The sequence below is a fragment of the Rhamphochromis sp. 'chilingali' genome, assembly GCF_963969265.1.
Source record: "Rhamphochromis sp. 'chilingali' genome assembly, chromosome: 3".
Taxonomy (NCBI): Eukaryota; Metazoa; Chordata; class Actinopteri; order Cichliformes; family Cichlidae; genus Rhamphochromis; species Rhamphochromis sp. 'chilingali'.
This window is the reverse complement of record NC_137931.1, coordinates 27202068-27223442: the sequence shown is the minus strand read 5'-3', so window position 1 is coordinate 27223442 and position 21375 is coordinate 27202068. Positions and strand designations below refer to the sequence as shown.

Genomic DNA, 21375 nt, shown 5'->3' with positions numbered 1-21375 from the left:
CACCAGCACCTTAGATTTTTGCACACGTTTGGTCTTGTTCTCTCTATGTGAGTGTATCATAAGAGAAGTCCAAAAAAAGTTTTTAAACTCTTTAGCCATGTTAAAACCATCTAGAAAATGCTGGGCGGGTGTTGATTTAGCGGTACAAACATGTTCACATTAAAAACTTGTTACTGTTTGAACTTCCTGAAAAGAGAAGCAGTTGCCTTTTAGTGAATCTAATCTTTCTCAGAAACACATTCTGGATTTTTATAACTGAGATTAAAGACTGCGTTAGAGTCTGAATATAGAGTCTGTATTCTCTGTTCAGAATACAGACCAGATCTTAACAGCCTTCTGTTTGATGTTTTTCTGTCATTGAGTGATTTATACAAGTGTGGTATTCATTTATAGAAAGTACATATTTACTATAACACGTCACATTTGCTTTCAAGTTCAATATATTGATCTGAAAGTCAGAGTGATAATAATGCCATATAGAGCCGTTTAAAACTGTCTCTTGCCGCCAGTGTTCCTATGGACAACATATAGGAATATAAGGGATAATATATAAATGGGGATTCTAAATACCACATTACTTTGGACCTCTGACATTTTATTAACGGTGTAATGTCTGGTCAACCTTTGATAAATCTTTTGAAACTTCTTAAAGGGCATTTAAAAAGAACAAAGAAAACAAAATTGACATATACAAAATAAATTACAATACCCTTAAAAGCAAATACTGCCCAGAGAGACAGCTGCCTGGTGGAGGTTTGTGCTCTCGCACTGCTTCTTATTTTTCATAGATTAACCCTTTAACCCACTAACTTATGAAAAGTTATCTTTGTGTATTTGAATTTTTGGTCTGTGGATTTAAATTGAAGTTCCACCTTAAATAATAACGCACACGAAAACACATTGTATCTTTTATTGTCTGTGTCATGTGTTGGGCTGGGTGTTTACGCCCATCTTTTTTTTACTTTCACTTTCATGAACTGTGTGGCGCAGGTGATCGTCTCCTGTGGGAAGCTCCGTGAAAGGTAAGTGAAGCACTCTGTAATGTTTTCCTTGCTAACATCAGCTGTGTACAGGTTAGTTCCACCACAAACAGCACAAATTTGCCGCTCCGTTTAGTTGGAACTATGGAGCGGCTCCAGCTGGAACTGGGAAGCAGGGGCTGGGAAAGCTGGCCATTTAATGTTTGTGTACGTGCGTGACCAGCTCAGCAAAGATAAGCTGACGGTCAGCAGCTGATCTCTGAATCGTTGTTAGTGTGGATCCACTATTGATTACTGAAGGGCAGCTTTTTCTCCCGTGGAGCAAAAGTCATTGTTGTTGTTTTTTTTCCTGCTGTGGAGGAAAAGCTTTTTATATCATGGTTGCTAGGCAACCTGGGCAGCGCGACGGAGGCTAGACCGTCCGATTTCACAAGCCTCGCACTTCCGGCCTTAGCGATCTTTGAGTACGCCGCCCTTGTGGACCGTTAAGGCTGCTTACTTTAAGGCTGCAGACCCTGAATTGGGATACAGCCCATGACATGGATTCCTGCTTGTATGCTTGTACCATAATGTCAAGAATAGAGGAACTGCAAAATTCAAACGTACCATAATGCAAGAGGACAACGTAGTGGTGAACCTGGCACTTTAAATAGTGAAGCAATGCCATTTCAGACAAGAGAAAGAATGTCAATAAACCTTAAATCTCATGCCTGTGTTGCTGACAACATCATTTTTATTAGTTTATTGATTTAAAATGAAAAAGATTTGCATGTAATCATACCCAAAGCTTTGACTCTGTGTCTCTTTGTTAAAGAAAAGTGGACTGTGATATACCGAAGGGATCTGATCAACTCAAACAGCTGGAGGCAATAAACACAACTTCACCTCCTGTTTGTCCGAACCAGGATTAGGCTGCATTCACTGGTGCATATCACTAATAATCTCTAACAGATCCGTGTGCCTCCAGCAAATAATGTTAGGGTTTACATGCATTACTTGCATTTAAAAAAAACATAAAATTCAAACAAGAATATCAACCACATATATGCAATTTTATTAGGATAGCATGATGCTGTGCTGGTTCATGACATTGTCTCCCAATAAGAAGGTCCAGGGTTTGATCCTGCCAGACTTTCTGTGTGAAGTTTCATGTTCCTCCCACAGTCCAAAAACATGCATGTTAGGTTACTTGGTGACTCTAAGGTGCCTCTTAAACTATAGCTGCTGGGATAGGCTTTTGCCAGATCATAACACTTAATTGGATAAGCAGTAGAAAATAGATGTATGAACAATTTTCTAAACTAATTCTAGAATTCAAAACTTATCTTATCAAACTTCCTCCGTAAGGGAACTTTCTTCATGTTAAAAGTGAAGCCACCAAGTGCTGCTTATTTGATCATTGGGGCTCTCTGTCTAATGTTGTCAGCACCTTAACCTGACATTGAGATACTGATTTTGTGAGCTAGCTCTATAAAAATAGCTGCTGAGATGAAGCAGAAAAGAAGCAGCTGATATTTGGACAACAAACATGACGGAAAGGAGGATTTCTTTTGATGTGCACATGAATGATTTGTGTTTCATCTGCAGGTGAAGGTAGGAAGTGATGTAGATGTGACTTAAAAGACCCCAAAATTATACAGTGAAACACCAAACAATATGGTGATCCTCTATTAGCAAAGATGGAGATTATAAAGAAACACACACTGACAGGTCAGGCAAAGGTCTGCTAAACAAGCAGAACACCACCTTCTCTCTAGTTTATGAGTTATCTGCTTCAAGGTAAACTTTTATGAGTTACACCAGGGAGTCAAACCTCTCCAATTAGCCGCTTTCTTTGTCAGAGGAACAAGAGCATCAAGAGTCATATACAGTGAGGTTTTGACAATATTAACAAGATAATTGACGTCAATTAGTTGCTCTGCATTGTGTTTAGAGATGGCACTGAAGAAAATAATGGTGGAATTATTTCTTTAACATTAGTTACAGCATTTTTAGATAGACATCTGCAAAGAAAAACAATCCACAGTGCTGTGTTGTCCATTATTTTAGAATTAAGTGTAATTAACAAATAGTCAGACAAAGAGATTTTTCAGTAAATATTTCTAAATGTCCTCTTTCTACTCCGTATGTCAGGAATATGGAGGACAGAGAGGAGGGAGTCCCTCCCTCTAAAACCACTCTGTGTGGGAAACATGAGAGCCAGACCAAAGCTCAGAGGTGAGATGACCATCTCTAACTGTCCATGACTCTTCTCCACATCACAGCTCAGCACTAACATCACTGCTCCATCATTATTCACAGAAAAAAACACAGAATCAAACGCAAACCTGAAACTGGATCCAGCTGTGAGTCTGCCAAAAGTGAGATGTCAACAAATGACGATGTTAAAAGACAGTGCACCTCTGAATCTAAGTAAGCTTATATTACTTTTAGAACAGTTGTTATTAACGCAGGGATAATGTAGTTAAAGTGCTGCAAATATGTCTTCATTTTTTTTTTTTGTTGCTGTCAGGATCACTCAGAGTCCAGGATTTCCTGAACCTAAACCCAGCTGTGTGTCCTTGAAGAGCAACCAGTCAAAGGGCATTGGAGAAACCTTTAAAGCGGAACTTTCTGAGATAGAGAGGTATTCTGTACCTAAAGCTGTAACTGTGTTTGAAGCTCTTTTCCCCACTAAGTGTAAAGAATCGACATGATGGGAGCCATTTATGTAGGGAAGAGTATCTGTAGGACTCCGCTCTTCCAGCAGATAATCTCCATGTGTTGTAGACTTATTAAAACAATTCTTATATTTATAGTAAAAATGTGGAACTAGATAGAAAAATGTCTTTAATTCCTAAACAGGAATTAAAGACTCTCCTCAGCTCTTACTGGGACAGTGGCGCGGCTGCCCCTCTGTTGGTCTTCCATGGTCTCTTGTGTTCTGGGGGCCTCTGGATGTCTGGAGTTTTGATCTCCTCCATACCCGCTTCACACCCTGGAGGACGGGGCTGTGGCCCCCCCCACACTCCCTAGCAGATCATTACATGGAGAAACCTTTGGAATGCAAGCATGCTGATCCACACAGGTATGCACACATGGGTATTCACAGACGCGGACTAAAGCTTTCTTGGCTGCTGCCTCAAAGCACACTGTGCGCTGTCTATCTTGCGTGCTGCACAATATCGTTTATTACTTAGTAAATACTGATATCTATGACTAGCTAGTTTATTGTGATGGTGCTTTGTTTTCTCTATTATTATGTTGCTCTTTGTTGTTTGCTGTCTCCTCTGTTTGTTTTTGTTTGTTTGTTTTTTTTTTTTGTTTTTTTTCTCCATACAGGTGACCCAGGAGTTTTTTTTTTTTTTCTCTCTCTTCCCCCCCCTTCTCACCGTCTCTTCTCCCCTTTGGTTTTCTTTCTTTCTCTCCCCCTCTCTCTCTTATTCATTCCCCCTGTCCTATTTATTAAAAAAAAAAAAAAAAAAAAAAATGACAAAGGATGAACTGAAGCTCTGCCATCACGTAATGTCGCATACTGCTGTTTCTGATGTCATTTAAAAAAAAAAAAAAAAAAAAAAGATCACCGCGGAGTTTCGCTGCTCGGGTTAAACGTAATATTTAAGTCACTTAGACAACCTAAAAATGTTATTGTTGGGCTTTTTTCAGTGTTTTGTTTGTTCGTGAGTAAATCGGTTTGGCTGAGATTAAAGTTATTAGATTAGATAAAATAAAACTTTATTAATCCCCCGGGTGGGTTCCTCCTTGGTTTTCACACAGCTGACTAAACGTCAAACAGAAAACTTATTAAACAGAAGTATGAGACAGTCGAGAATTTACACCAGTGTCTGGTTATATTTTAGATAGCAAGAAGCAGACGGCCGAGTTTATTAAACTCCACCGAGACAGCGGTGACGCTAATCAGAACTAGCCTTCTGATTCAGAAGGCTAGACCGTCCAATTTCACGCCTTTAAATTTTAAAGGCGTGTTTGTGTGTGTGTTTATACAATTGCTATTATGTTTGCACTTTATGTGTAATGTTACTGACTGCAGAGATCAGTAAGATGTGTGTATTTTTTATTTATTAGTTTTATTTATTTAATATTATTTTTTAATTGAATGACTGTCTAGTAGTTCACAGATGTCGAAAAACTGAGTGTGGTAAAGCCACTGGTTTTTTTATGTATATTTCTGCAATCTGCACATTGTACTGACTTTCATTTTAATGTTTACACCAGGGTTCCTTGTCAGCACTTTATGCTCAGATGTTTGTAAGCTAAAAATAAACTATTGTGTATGTTCAAATATACTGTTGTGATTGAAGAAGTTAAATAAAAATGTCAGTCATCAATTCATGCATCACCTCATGTCATCATAACAGAGGTCTGTCTTCCAGGAAAGAACAGTTTAAAATTAATGTAATATAGTATTGGCCATACTATATGATGTATTGCTTGTCCCTGTTTAATAATACAGAAGACAAAGACCTTAAAAAATAATCGCATATCGCATCGCAATCGCAATATTTGGGCAAAAAATCGCAATTAGATTATTTTCCATAATCGTTCAGCCCTACTCTAAATCCAAGTAGGTTGATATCAGTTACTTCTAAAGTTGTTCTATTTCTTTTTCTGTCAGGATCCCTCAGAGAAAAGACTTTCCTGAACCTGAACTCAGCTGCGTGTCCTTAAAAAGCAACCAGTCCAAGGGCATTGGAGAAACGTTTAAAGCACGGCCTTCTGCTGTAAAGAGGTGATCTGATTTGTTGCAACAGTGTCTGTTGTTTTCACCCTTGACAAACACAGCAGTCAGAGTTTAAAGAATAAATGCTGTAGGAGGTGTTTCTGAAGTAAAGTGGCTATAAGACTTCAATTGGTCCAGCAGTCGATGACTGGAAGATGCTAAAAAGCTTGGTGAGCATGACACCACATGAGAAGCAGGGAAGTTCATCTTTATAGAGGTTTATGGATGATTTTGGATTGTTGCATTGAAAAATGAAAGACAGTGTGGGGGAGGCAGTCCTGGATGTTGCTACATGATGTTACCAGCATTAATTTGATTTTTAAAACTGTACCTGTAAGTCAGGAGCTCATGTCAATCTGTCTATATCGAGAAATAACAGGTATTTTTATTTATTTTGGTTTTTTTTGCCAGTATGGATTGATCATTTTATAATAGATACACGGTGATTTAAACATAAAAATGAGATGCAACATGCCAGAAGCCAAGGGAGATGTTTTGTGTTGTTCCATTAAAAGTCTAGAAACAGCAACATATTGGAAATCATTTAAATCGTTTACATAAAAATAGCACACATACTGTTGCAATCCCAGCCTAACACTGGTATAGAGCACTCATATTTCCAGAAGTCCTTTTTATGTTCAGCATTCAAAGATGTATCTCAGCAAGAAATGCAGCCAACCTCCATTTTTCTTACTTCTAGTTATTCCTTATAGCCCAAAGTTCTTTCCCTTCACTCGTCTTTATATAGACCATATTAGCTTCAGTTTGATAAAATAGCTCTTTGCTGTAAAATTGTTTCCAATTCTTTGTTTGCTTCTGTACAAAAATCCATCCATTCAAATCATCCATTTTTCTGTGTTTGCTTCCTTTTCATTTTCAAAAGCTTCCCTTAAAATTAACTTCCCTCTCATAACAGTTTTAACTCTGCGTCACAAAATGGTGGAACTATTGTACTCTCTATGTTTTCTGCTATGAATCATTTGTTCTCCTTTTTAATTTCTCTGAATCTCTGATTGTTGAACATACCTACATTTCTTTTCCACAGAGTATTTACAGTCCTCCCATTTTGATAAAAATGAAGGCAAATTATACTGTGATCAGACAGGTTATTATCGCTTCTCACTTGTCTCTATCTTGCAGTCTTCCCATTTATGTCTGTTGTGTACTTAAACAGTCTACCATAAAGAAGACTGAGTGTAGAGATGAGTAACATGTATAACCCTTCTCTGAAGGATGGAGTTTTCTCCACATCACAGAGTGAATTTTATCTACAGGACTGTAACGTGTCATAAGAAAATGAAAAAGAAAGTTTTTCACATGACTATTTGCACTCCTGTGCAAATCAGTAGTTTATAGAAACATCTTTAGCAGCAATGAGTCAAAGTCAATCTCTTCTGTATGACTTTATCAGTTACTTACATCAGAGTGGATGAGTTATGGCCCAGTCTTCTTTAATGTTGCTTCACTTCTTTGAGGCTTGTTAGTGTTAGTTTCATGTATCTGAATTGAATCTCTGTTCAAATACAAACATCACTTTATAGACCTATGTGGACAGAAATAATCTGAACAATTTTTTTATGATTCCTCCACAGAGTGGACAAGGGGACCTCTGAGTCTCAAAGTGGTCAGTCTGTGCAGCAGCATCAAATGCATATGGACACCATATTTATGGTCTGTACATGTGAACCAACTACTTTTATATACAGTGGGGCAAAAAAGTATTTAGTCAGCCACCGATTGTGCAAGTTCCCCCACTTAAAATGATGACAGAGGTCAGTAATTTGCACCAGAGGTACACTTCAACTGTGAGAGACAGAATGTGAAAAAAAAATCCATGAATCCACATGGTAGGATTTGTAAAGAATTTATTCGTAAAATAGGGTGGAAAATAAGTATTTGGTCAATAACAAAAATACAACTTGTAACTTTGTAACATAACCTTTGTTGGCAATAACAGAGGTCAAACGTTTACTATAGGTCTTTACCAGGTTTGCACACACAGTAGCTGGTATTTTGGCCCATTCCTCCATGCAGATCTTCTCGAGAGCAGTGATGTTTTGGGGCTGTCGCCGAGCAACATGGACTTTCAACTCCCGCCACAGATTTTCTATGGGGTTGAGGTCTGGAGACTGGCTAGGCCACTCCAGGACTTTCAAATGCTTCTTACGGAGCCACTCCTTTGTTGCCCGGGCGGTGTGTTTTGGATCATTGTCATGTTGGAAGACCCAGCCTCGTTTCATCTTCAAAGTTCTCACTGATGGAAGGAGGTTTTGGCTCAAAATCTCACGATACATGGCCCCATTCATTCTGTCCTTAACACGGATCAGTCGTTCTGTCCCCTTGGCAGAAAAACAGCCCCATAGCATGATGTTTCCACCCCCATGCTTCACAGTAGGTATGGTGTTCTTGGGATGCAACTCAGTATTCTTCTTCCTCCAAACACGACGAGTTGAGTTTATACCAAAAAGTTCTACTTTGGTTTCATCTGACCACATGACATTCTCCCAATCCTCTGCTGTATCATCCATGTGCTCTCTGGCAAACTTCAGACGGGCCTGGACATGCACTGGCTTCAGCAGCGGAACACGTCTGGCACTGCGGGATTTGATTCCCTGCCGTTGTAGTGTGTTACTGATGGTGACCTTTGTTACTTTGGTCCCAGCTCTCTGCAGGTCATTCACCAGGTCCCCCCGTGTGGTTCTGGGATCTTTGCTCACCGTTCTCATGATCATTTTGACCCCACGGGATGAGATCTTGCGTGGAGCCCCAGATCGAGGGAGATTATCAGTGGTCTTGTATGTCTTCCATTTTCTGATGATTGCTCCCACAGTTGATTTTTTCACACCAAGCTGCTTGCCTATTGTAGATTCACTCTTCCCAGTCTGGTGCAGGTCTACAATACTTTTCCTGGTGTCCTTCGAAAGCTCTTTGGTCTTGGCCATGGCGGAGTTTGGAGTCTGACTGTTTGAGGCTGTGGACAGGTGTCTTTTATACAGATGATGAGTTCAAACAGGTGCCATTCATACAGGTAACGAGTGGGGGACAGAAAAGCTTCTTACAGAAGACGTTACAGGTCTGTGAGAGCCAGAGATTTTCCTTGTTTGAGGTGACCAAATACTTATTTTCCACCCTGATTTACGAATAAATTCTTTACAAATCCTACCATGTGGATTCATGGATTTTTTTTCACATTCTGTCTCTCACAGTTGAAGTGTACCTCTGGTGCAAATTACTGACCTCTGTCATCATTTTAAGTGGGGGAACTTGCACAATCGGTGGCTGACTAAATACTTTTTTGCCCCACTGTACATACCAAACAATACTGTGCCATTTTTATTTATAAAGCATGCATTTAACATGTCCCAGGCCATGGTATCTTTCCATTAGGGGTTTTGCAGAAATCATGTAAAATGCGCATGTAATAAAAAAATAAACCCACACACGCTATAATCCACATAAACGATTCGCCAATCTTTGCCAATCTGATCACCTGTCCAGTGCAATTCCTACGCTGGAATATACGTCATCACATTGTCAGCATGAACTATCACATAGAATAGACTAAAAAGGTATAAAACAACTACAATGGACCAAAGTGCTGTACAGATGAACAAACACACCCATTCTCCTCACTGTCATCTCCATGCTACAGTTTGTAAACTAGCAGATTGTCAGTCAGTTCCAACACAGACACTGCATTACTTCAGTTTGATTTGGTCATTCAAACAATATTCTATTCTAGGAGCTGGAGGGTAACGTCATCACTTTTGTGAAGAATGAGTTGAAGAAGATCCAGAAGGTTCTCAGTCCGGATTATTGCGAATGCTTGAAGAGGCAAAAGGAGGATGAGGAGGTGTTGGAAGGTAGGGATGAAGAGAAGAGGAGGAGCAGCAAAGAGGCTTTTCTGAAAATCATACTGGACTTCCTGAGGAAAATGGACCAGGAGGAGCTGGCTGACCGTCTGCAGAGTAGTAAGAGGATTTCTCGTAGAATTTAAACCACTGGTTAAATGGGACATTTACCAATATCTTCATTTTATTGAAGCAACCACACTGCGAGTGAACTATATATATATATATATACAGTGGGGCAAAAAAGTATTTAGTCAGCCACCGATTGTGCAAGTTCCCCCACCTAAAATGATGACAGAGGTCAGTAATTTGCACCAGAGGTACACTTCAACTGTGAGAGACAGAATGTGAAAAAAAAATCCATGAATCCACATGGTAGGATTTGTAAAGAATTTATTCGTAAATCAGGGTGGAAAATAAGTATTTGGTCAATAACAAAAATACAACTCAATACTTTGTAACATAACCTTTGTTGGCAATAACAGAGGTCAAACGTTTACTATAGGTCTTTACCAGGTTTGCACACACAGTAGCTGGTATTTTGGCCCATTCCTACATGCAGATCTTCTCGAGAGCAGTGATGTTTTGGGGCTGTCGCCGAGCAACACGGACTTTCAACTCCCGCCACAGATTTTCTATGGGGTTGAGGTCTGGAGACTGGCTAGGCCACTCCAGGACTTTCAAATGCTTCTTACGGAGCCACTCCTTTGTTGCCCGGGCGGTGTGTTTTGGATCATTGTCATGTTGGAAGACCCAGCCTCGTTTCATCTTCAAAGTTCTCACTGATGGAAGGAGGTTTTGGCTCAAAATCTCACGATACATGGCCCCATTCATTCTGTCCTTAACACGGATCAGTCGTCCTGTCCCCTTGGCAGAAAAACAGCCCCATAGCATGATGTTTCCACCCCCATGCTTCACAGTAGGTATGGTGTTCTTGGGATGCAACTCAGTATTCGTCTTCCTCCAAACACGACGAGTTGAGTTTATACCAAAAAGTTCTACTTTGGTTTCATCTGACCACATGACATTCTCCCAATCCTCTGCTGTATCATCCATGTGCTCTCTGGCAAACTTCAGACGGGCCTGGACATGCACTGGCTTCAGCAGCGGAACACGTCTGGCACTGCGGGATTTGATTCCCTGCCGTTGTAGTGTGTTACTGATGGTGACCTTTGTTACTTTGGTCCCAGCTCTCTGCAGGTCATTCACCAGGTGCCCCCGTGTGGTTCTAGGATCTTTGCTCACCATTCTCATGATCATTTTGACCCCACGGGATGAGATCTTGCGTGGAGCCCCAGATCGAGGGAGATTATCAGTGGTCTTGTATGTCTTCCATTTTCTGATGATTGCGCCCACAGTTGATTTTTTCATACCAAGCTGCTTGCCTATTGTAGATTCACTCTTCCCTGTCTGGTGCAGGTCTACAATACTTTTCCTGGTGTCCTTCGAAAGCTCTTTGGTCTTGGCCATGGCGGAGTTTGGAGTCTGACTGTTTGAGGCTGTGGACAGGTGTCTTTTATACAGATGATGAGTTCAAACAGGTGCCATTCATACAGGTAACGAGTGGGGGACAGAAAAGCTTCTTACAGAAGACGTTACAGGTCTGTGAGAGCCAGAGATTTTCCTTGTTTGAGGTGACCAAATACTTATTTTCCACCCTGATTTACGAATAAATTCTTTACAAATCCTACCATGTGGATTCATGGATTTTTTTTTAACATTCTGTCTCTCACAGTTGAAGTGTACCTCTGGTGCAAATTACTGACCTCTGTCATCATTTTAGGTGGGGGAACTTGCACAATCGGTGGCTGACTAAATACTTTTTTGCCCCACTGTATATATATATATATATATATATACACTCAACAAAAATATAAACGCAACACCTTTGTTACTGCTCCCATTCTCCATGGGATGGACGTAGAGACCTAAAATTCATTCCAGATACACAATATAACCATCCCTCCCAAACAGTGGTCACAAATCAGTCCAAATGTGTGGTAGTGGGCACATCTGCTATATTGAGATAATCCATCCCACCTCACAGGTGTGCCACATCAGGATGCTGATCTGACATCATGAATAGTGCACAGGTGTACCTCAGACTGCCCACAACAAAAGGCCACCCTGGAATGTGCAGTTTTGTCTCACGGCAAAATGCCACAGATGCCACAAGCAATGAGGGAGCATGCAATTGGCATGCTGACAGCAGGAATGTCAACCAGATCTGTCGCCCGTGCATTGAATGTTCATTTCTCAACCATAAGCCGTCTCCACAGGCGTTTCAGAGAATATGGCAGCACATCCAACCGGCCTCACAACCGCAGACCTCGTGTAACCACACCAGCCCAGGACCTCCACATCCAGCAGGTTCACCTCCAAGATCGTTTGAGACCAGCCACCCAGACAGCTGCTGGAACGATTGGTTTGCACAACCAAACAATTTCTGCACAAACTGTCAGAAACCATCTCAGGGACGCTCAACTGCATGCCCGTCGTCCTCATCTGGGTCTTGACCTGACTCCAGCTCGTCGCCGTAACAGACTTGTGTGGGCAAATGCTCACATTCGATGGCGTCTGGCACGTTGGAGAGGTGTGCGCTTCACGGATGAATCATGGTTCACATTGTTCAGGGCAGATGGCAGCTGAGAATGTCCCAGTTCTTGCATGGCCAGCATACTCACCGGACATGTCACCCATTGAGCATGTTCGGGATGTGCTTGACCGGCGTATACGACAGCGTGTACCAGTTCCCACGAATATCCAACAACCTCGCACAGCCATTGAAGTGGAGTGGACCAACATTCCACAGGCCACAATTGACAATCTGATAGACTCCATGCGACGATGTGTTGCACTGCATGAGGCAAATGGTGGTCACACCAGATACTGACCGGTTCTGGGTCCCCAGACCCCCAATAGCGCAAAAAACTGCACATTCCAGGGTGGCCTTTTGTTGTGGGCAGTCTGAGGTACACCTGTGCACTACTCATGATGTCAGATCAGCATCCTGATGTGGCACACCTGTGAGGTGGGATGGATTATCTCAATATAGCAGATGTGCCCACTACCACACATTTGGACTGATTTGTGACCACTGTTTGGGAGGGATGGTTATATTGTGTATCTGGAATGAATTTTAGGTCTCTACGTCCATCCCATGGGGAATGGGAGCAGTAACAAAGGTGTTGCGTTTATATTTTTGTTGAGTGTACATATATATATATATATATATATATATATATATATATATATATATATATATATATATATATATATATATATAATATTTTTATTAATGAATTTCTTTATTTCTTTCATTGGTTTTGTTTTCATTTAGGAACACATGGTGTTGTTTGCCACGTTCTTAAATCTACCCTGAAGAAGAAGTTCCAGTGTGTGTTTGAGGGGATCGCTAAAGCAGGAAACCCAACCCTTCTGAATCAGATCTACACAGAGCTCTACATCACGGAGGGAGGGACTGCAGAGGTCAATGATGAACATGAGATCAGACAGATTGAAACAACATCCAGGAAAGCAGACAGACCAGAAACAACAATCAGACAAGAAGACATCTTTAAAGCCTCACTTGGAAGAGATGAACCAATTAGAACAGTGCTGATAAAGGGAGTGGCTGGCATTGGGAAAACTGTCCTAACACAAAAGTTAATTCTGGACTGGGCTGAAGACAAAGCCAATGAGGACATTCAGTTTATATTTCCATTCAGTTTCAGAGAGCTGAATGTTCTGAAAAAGGAAAAGTTCAGCCTGGTGGAACTTGTTCATCACTTCTTTACTGAAACCAAAGAAGCAGGAATCTCCAGCTTTGAAGAGTTTAAAGTTGTGTTCATCTTTGATGGTCTGGATGAGTGTCGACTTCCTCTGGACTTCCGCAGAACTAAAGTCCTAACTGATCCTAGAAAGTCCACCTCAGTGGATGTGCTGTTAATAAACCTTATCAGGGGTAAACTACTTCCCTCTGCTCACCTCTGGATAACCACACGACCTGCAGCAGCCAGTCAGATCCCTCCTAAATATGTAGATATGGTGACAGAGGTCAGAGGTTTCACTAGATCACAGAAGGACGAGTACTTTAGGAAGAGATTCAGAGATGAGGAACAGGCCTGCAGGATCATCTCCCACATCAAGACATCACGGAGCCTCCACATCATGTGCCACATCCCAGTCTTCTGCTGGATCACTGCTACAGTTCTGGAGGATATGCTGAAAACCAGAGAGGAAGGGGAACTGCCTGAGACCCTGACTGAGATGTACATCCACTTTCTGGTGGTTCAGGCCAAAGTGAAGAAGGTCAAGTATGATGATGGAGTTGAGACAGATCCACACTGGAGTGTGGAAAATACAAAGATTATTGAGTCTCTGGGAAAACTGGCTTTTGAGCAGCTGCAGAAGGGAAACCTGATCTTCTATGAATCAGACCTGACAGAGTGTGGCATCGATATCACAGCAGCCTCAGTGTACTCAGGAGTGTTCACACAGATCTTTATAGAGGAGAGAGGACTGTACCAGGACAGGGTGTTCTGCTTTGTCCATCTTAGCATTCAAGAGTTTCTGGCTGCTCTTCATGTCCATCTGACTTTCATTAACTCTGGAGTCAATCTGCTGGAAGAACAACAAACAGGTACACACCTTTACCAGAGTGCTGTGGACAAGGCCTTACAAAGTCCAAATGGACACCTGGACTTGTTCCTTCGTTTCCTTCTTGGTCTGTCACTGGAGACCAATCAGAGTCTCCTACGAGGTCTGTTAAACCAAACAGGAAGTAGCTCACAGACCAATCAGGAAACCGTCCAGTACATCAAGAAGAAGATCAATGAGAATCTATCTGCAGAGAAAAACATCAACCTGCTCCATTGTCTGAATGAACTGAATGATCGTTCTCTAGTAAAAGAGATCCAACAGTACTTGAGATCAGGACGTCTCTTCACAGATAAACTGTCTCCTGCTCAGTGGTCAGCTCTGGTCTTCATCTTGCTGTCAGCAGAAGAAGATCTGGATGTGTTTGATCTGAAGAAGTACTGTGTTTCAGAAGAGGCTCTACTGAGACTGCTGCCAGTGGTCAAAGCCTCCAAGAAAGCTCTGTAAGTTATTGTCAAGTTAACATTATTTGAATACATTGCTCTGGTTCAGTGATGGGGGGGAAAAAAACTTGCCTTCATCTTTATGTCTTTTCAGATTGAGTGAGTGTTTCCTTTCAGAAAGAAGCTGTGAAGCTCTGTCTACAGTTCTCAGCTCTCAGTCCTCTAGACTGAAACAGCTGGAACTAGGCAACAATGACCTACAACATTCAGGAGTACAGCTGTTATCAGTTGGATTGAAGAGTCAACACTGCACACTTGAAACTCTCAGGTCAGAGCAACTCACAGTTTGGTTTATATGTTTTTAGATATTTGTCTAAAGTTTCCGATTCATAAATCTCTTTAAGTTACAACAAGTACAGATCAGTGACAAAGTAATTAAAGACAAGAAGCACAGGTATTTATGCAGCAGCAACTTATGTTGCTGACAACGAATAAAGGTCTCTTGTTTGATTTAACTGACTGGCTTCGGCTAACCTCCACACCACATGCCTGCTGGACCTGCTAGCCGCTACTTCCTTGCCAGACTGCTGTTACAGTGTGTACAATGATTGTGCAAAATAAACTGTCCTATATTTCTGAAGTTCAGGTAGAAACTGTACCTGAATCTATTGGTGTGGTTGTAGATGCTTATATACTTCATACCTGATGGCAGGACCATAAAGAGTGTATGGGTGGGGTGGCTGGAATCAGGGAGGATCCGGTGGACCTTCTTCTTACAACCCTATCTGAACAGGTCCTGGATGGCTGGCAGTTCAGACCCAGTGATATGATCTGATCTGATCACCTTTCATACTTTTCTTTTTTCATCTTTTCAATTTCATTTATATAGCGCCAAATCACAACAACGGTCGCCTCAAGGCGCTTTATATTGTACAGTAGATCGTACAATAATAGAGCCATAGAGCTTTGTGGTCCAGAGCCATTACAACTGCCATACCAAATCATGATAGAGCCAGACAGAATACTCTCGATGGTGCATCCATAAAAGTTGGGGAGTTTTCAAGGGTCCATGCCAAACCTCCTCAGCACACTTTTGCTGCTTTTGTGATCACATCCACGTGATGACCAGATCAGATCTTCAATGATGCTGATGCCCAGGAACCTGAAGCATCTGACACTCTCCCCTCAATGAAAATGGGTATGTGTCCTCCACCCTGCACTTTCCTGTAGTCCACAATGAGCTCCGAGGACTTGCATACATTGAGCAGCAGGTTGTTGTACAATACTATGATGTCAGGGCTCTCACCTCTGCTCTGTAAGCAGACTCGTCTCTATCAAAAATTTTGTACAATATCTTTTCAGGATGAACGGCTGTAACCTCTCAGAAAGAAGCTGTGAAAGTCTGTCCTCAGTTCTTAGCTTCCAGTTCTCCAGTGTGAGAGACCTGGATTTGAGTAACAACGACCTGCAGGATTCAGGAGTGACACTCCTGTCAGCTGGACTGCAGAGTCCACACTGCAAACTGGAAGCTCTAAGGTCAGGGTTCATCACACTGTTAAACTCATGAACTCAAAATTACATTGTTTTAATTGTTTGGATTTCATATTCACTTTACTCAACCATCGGTGCTTATGTGTTCTATGATGTGCTTGCAAAAGTGAACGGGTACCCTGAAGACCATATGCTGCAATTAGTATCCAGTACACAATAATACTATTTAGCTGTGCATGGGCATTGTTAGTGACACTTCAGAAACAGAAAATGTAGCTTAGACTTACTAATGAAAACCAGTCCTTATGAACATTTGAAAGGGTTTTAAATACAAATGATCACATATTTGAGATCTGTTAATCAGCAAGTAAGAATGTGAGTCAACATTTATTATAGGGCTAAATTCCATTTGCGTGTCTATCTGTTCAAGCTTTCCATTTGACTGGAAAAATAAATATTAAACATATCCTTCCATCACTTACTGAAAAGTTTGGTTCTAAACTGTCAGTATTGGGGAGTACCGGCGTTACGTATTTAAAATACAAAATATGAGTAACTGTATTCCATTACAGTTAACGTTTAAAAAGGTGGTATTCAGAATACAGTTACTGAAATAAATGGATTACATGGCGGTATTTTCCTGTTTCATATGTTAGGCTATGCCCTCTCTATTTCTGGTAATTCCATGCCGGTGGAAACGCAAACAAAACATGCATTAAGAGGCTCTAATGCCTGTGTCTCAATCTCGCAGTATGTCACCCATACTTGTGGCCCGCATAATGACGTGAAGAAATATTTTTAAAAATGATTACTCAAAAGATTATTTAATGTGAAGGCAATAGGCAGAGTGTTACAGGCATAGCCCTAAAGAATGTAGCCCTATGGGCAGTGCAGTCCATGCTGCAGGGAGAATGGACTGCCATACCGAGCCCAGTTGTAATTAAGCTATTAAGACTCGACTGTACACTGTGTTCGTGTTTTCCTCCGAAGCAATAAGTTCCGTTGGAGCAGCCTTTCAACGCCTCTGTCTGTCTCACTAGCAACGTTGACCCAGACAACAAAGTAAAGCTAGTTTTCAGCTACGAGCCCGACACGGAACCCGACGTATTAGCCAGAGGTCCCTTTACTACGGTTTGGAGCCGCGGACCTGTTTTATATACGTGCAGAATAGTTTTCCATATGAGATCACTGCAAAAAGTGCAGCCTTACCTGCAGCATGATAAAGCATGATAATATATTAAGTAATCCAAATTATTCAGAATACATTACTGTCATTGAGTAATGTAACGGAATACGTTACAAAATACATTTTGGGGCATGTATTCTGTAATCTGTATTGGAATATATTTTAAAAGTAACCTTCCCAACACTGTAAACTGAATATAGAGGTTGCATTAACTATATTCGTGTCTAAAACTCACGAAATCAGTGTTTTTCCAAGTATCAAAATTCTATTTCCACTGCCAAAATCTGAGGGAACCATACTGTCTCCTCTCTTGTTAATTTTTTTTTTAGTTATTTATGTTTGAGTCATTAATTAAAATGTGGACCAAGTCCCAGTTTTTATAAATTCTTCCCCACTTGTGGTGTTTTGTGTGTCTCACAGTCTGTCAGGCTGTCTGGTTACAGAGAAAGGCTGTGATTCCCTTACATCAGCTGTAACCGCCAACACTACTCATCTGAGAGTGCTGGACCTGAGCTACAATCATCCTGGAGAGACAGGAGTGAATCTCCTGAAGCAGCTGACTCTGGAGACTCTCAGGTATGGAGTGACTGGCTGCAGCCATGTACAATGTTGATAGAGGAAAAAGGAGTGGAAATTTTTTCTTTGTCCTTCACTAAGTGCTGGTAGTTTTTTCTCCTTTTCTTTAAGCCAGAATATGAACTTTATATGAACAATCACACATATAGGACCAGTTTTACATGCAGGGGATTTCTCAGAAGAACACCTGGGACATTAATTCTGTGCCTAACTTACTGTTTCATGATTTCCCATTAGTAAATTATTTAACACACACAACATATTGGTTTACATATTATTTATGCTGAAAGAGACTGTGCTGGTCTGACCCCCCTCCTTCTCTCAGGGTGGAGCCTGCTGGAGTCCAATGGTTGAGACCAGGTCTGAGGAAGTGTAAGTGTGTTTTTAATGTGATTCATGAAAATAAAGCAGCACACATTCAACCATCTTCAAACTGTCACATCACTCATTCACATCTCTGATGTCAGGACTCACCATCAAAGTGTCAATCAATGAACAGATGATGGATCAATAACTGCAGCTGGATTGTGTTTGTTCTCTCCATTAGATTCCTGTCAACTCACAATCGACACAAACACAGTACACACAAACCTCAAACTGTCTGACAACAACAGGACGGTGACACATGTGGAGGAGGTTCAGTCATATCCTGATCATCCAGACAGATTTGATGACCGTCCTCAGCTGCTGTGCAGAGATGGTCTGACTGGTCGCTGCTACTGGGAGGTCGAGTGGAGAGGCAGGGTTGACATTTCAGTGAGTTACGGAGGAATCAGAAGGAAAGGAGACAATATTAGTTGTTTGTTTGGTGGAAATGATCAGTCCTGGAGTCTGAGCTGCTCTGAAAATCGTTATTTTGTCTGGCACAATAACCAAAAGACATGTTTTTCTTCATCCTCCTCCTCTGTCTCTAACAGAGTAGGAGTGTATGTGGACTGTCCTGCTGGCACTCTGTCCTTCTACAGAGTCTCCTCTGACACTCTGATCCACCTCCACACCTTCAACACCACATTCACTGAACCTCTTTATGCTGGGTTTGCGTTCAGGCCTGTTTCTTCATTGTGTTTGTGTAAATCTGTAGAATCAGAGATTTTCCAGGCAAACAGAAACTGTTGAACAGATAATGCAGTCTGTACGTGTCTGTCACTTTCCTTGTAAACTTTGTCTCCTTAGTCCTTTAACGATGAAAGCTACAATTATTCCAGCATCCACATGTTGTTTTTCTGTCCTCCTCCTCCACTCACAGCTTTATAGTGAAGTATGCTGTGTTTCTCTAAACTTAACTCACCTGAGATGCTTTAGTTTGCTGTTCGCAGTTAGTTTGCTGTACATGAGACACACTGTGATATCAGGGAGGAATCACTGAGCTACACAAACCCAGAAGATGAATTTACAAACTCTTCAGAGACATTCACACATCATTTTTCAGTGAACAAAAGTGTAGAGACCAGCCGGGGTTTATCCAGATTTTATTCATAATTAATGACTTAAATGAACTTGCGTTGTTGCATCAGTTTCTGTTTTATTATATCAGTGATATGGATGATCAACCGTGCTGATTTTATTAAATGCATGTTAATATTAATGTCCCGTGACCTTCAAGCAACTGCTATAACTACTGTAGTTTTCTTATTTGTTATGCTTAATTTGTCCACTGGGTCAGTCTGTAGAGAGTAGTGTCTCTCCTCAGTGTAAAACATTATCGCAGACCTTATAACAATGTTTCGTTCTTCAAAGAGACCCAAAACTGCACTTCTGCCACTGAAAACACTAGCATGAACATTCACCCTTCCCTTAGCTGTTAATCAGAGGTTGGTTATAAGGAACAGCTGTCATCTACTCTTGAGCTCTGGCAACTTGCACTCATTCCTGTTCAAGGTGGCAAAGATTACAGGTTGTTGTTAAGTATTGCAGACTGGATTCATTTCTCCTGGCAACTGCTTAATCTGTATAACCATTAAAGGGTGGCCTAAACACTGCTGCTGTCTTGTTGTAGCTTTGCTGTCATTTACTACTGGCATTGGCTGGTTCCTTGTTTTATGCTGTTTTAGCGTTAATTGTTTGTTATATTTTAATCATGCTTTTAAAGGAGTTGCATTTTAGGGTGTTTGAATTCGTTCTTGTTTCTTTTATATCTCGTTTACTGAGTTGTTTTGTGTTTTATATGTCACAATATATAGTTGTTGTTTTTTGTTCTGTTTTTATTTTTTGATTTAGCTTTAGTGGAGGCATGGCTGCTTGTTGTGGAGGCTAGGGATATGTGGTGGAATTCCCTCTGATGCATGTGAGCAGTAGCAGTTTTTGATACGGGCGACACGGGCGGTTGCCCGGGGCGGCATTGTGGTGGGGGGCGGCATCACGGGCATCGGCAAAAAAAAAAAATTGCTCGTACTCATGCTGCCCCGACATCATGCCAGCACATATTGGGAATGGTACAGGCACCGATCGGTTTTCTATCACCCATTTGCTGGGAGTAAGGGCGCCCTTCGTTTGCGAGGTGTGCCTGCTGCTTGCGGCACAGGGAGGAGAGGGCAGGGCGGCGGGGGATTCACTGGTGGCTGGAGCAGCATCTAATAACCAACTCGCAAAATAAAACAAAACAACAAACACGAAAACACCAGACATTATGATACAGACATAATCTGCACCGATGTTTTATAGAAATTCTATACGCGAAAAGTGAGCACGAGAGCCCTCGGTGCGCCTATTGCTGCTGAAGTCAAAGTAAACTTTATTGTCATCTCCGCTACACACAGTACAGAATATAGAGAGACGAGAGGACGAGGCTCCAGTTACAGCAGTGCAAGTAAACAAACAATAAATATAAGAATAAGAAGAGTAAGAAAACAAATATACACTTTAGGACTCGGGGCAAAGGGATCAATAACAATTTAAAATTTATAATTTACTGTTTGATGATTTAAAGTCTCACACACAACCCGTGGAAAGGGGTTCATAATGTTGTAAATCCAAGCCCATTATGTATTCATGATTTGAATCCTGGGTTGTGTGAAATCCCAGAAATACACCTTAGACAAAGTGAATCTGTGAACTAAGGTGTAGGTCTATTAGGTTATGTTGTGGCGATCCTCGAGTTGGGGGATTTGTGTTCATACTGGAGTGCAAAATGAAAACCAATGTAAGATGGACAAGAAAAGTTCAAAGCCATCAGGTGCTCAGTTTAGAAAAAATAGAAAAGAAGAGGAAGAGAAACGAGCAAAAGATACAGGTAAGCAGATGTGTCATTGGATAATGACAGGTCATGTATCGTGAAATTATCAGAGTCAGAATACTTTATTAATCCCTAAGGAAATAATGTGGATTACAGTTGCTCCAAGAAGAAATGGTAAATTGTTGCTTTGTCCTGTTCTCATTGTATGACGAATTATGATGGCTGTTTGGTAGCCGTTTGCATACAATGCATACTCTCCCTAAATTCATGTGTGTGTGTTTCTCTGGTGAATTTCGACAACAGTTTTATGTTAATGTACAATCCTTAATATGTTTTATGGGGGGGGCGCCAGAGGGA

At 41.2% G+C, this 21375-nt stretch overlaps 1 protein-coding gene across 1 annotated transcript; it reads left to right on the top strand.

Annotated features, from left to right (window-relative positions):
• The first annotated feature begins 994 nt into the window (after positions 1 to 994).
• On the top strand, positions 995 to 19803 carry LOC308393287 (uncharacterized protein). Its single transcript, XM_080876941.1, has 13 exons — positions 995 to 1022; positions 3114 to 3197; positions 3282 to 3392; positions 3493 to 3606; positions 5596 to 5709; positions 7293 to 7371; positions 9443 to 9671; positions 12892 to 14653; positions 14748 to 14921; positions 15956 to 16129; positions 17691 to 17846; positions 18172 to 18218; positions 18394 to 19803. The coding sequence occupies exons 2-13, from the start codon at positions 3118 to 3120 to the stop codon at positions 18960 to 18962; spliced, it is 3609 nt and encodes a 1202-aa protein (XP_080733067.1). The 5' UTR covers positions 995 to 1022; positions 3114 to 3117; the 3' UTR covers positions 18963 to 19803.
• Positions 19804 to 21375: the final 1572 nt, after the last annotated feature.

What these genes read in the sequence shown, in the direction of transcription:
- LOC308393287 (XM_080876941.1), top strand. Translation starts at nt 3,118, where the DNA reads ATGGAGGACAGAGAGGAGGGAGTCCCTCCCTCTAAAACCACTCTGTGT. An exon ending in AGCCAGACCAAAGCTCAGAG is followed by an intron (nt 3,198 to 3,281) that starts GTGAGATGACCA and finishes CATTATTCACAG; the next exon opens with AAAAAAACACAGAATCAAAC. An exon ending in CGGCCTTCTGCTGTAAAGAG is followed by an intron (nt 5,710 to 7,292) that starts GTGATCTGATTT and finishes ATTCCTCCACAG; the next exon opens with AGTGGACAAGGGGACCTCTG.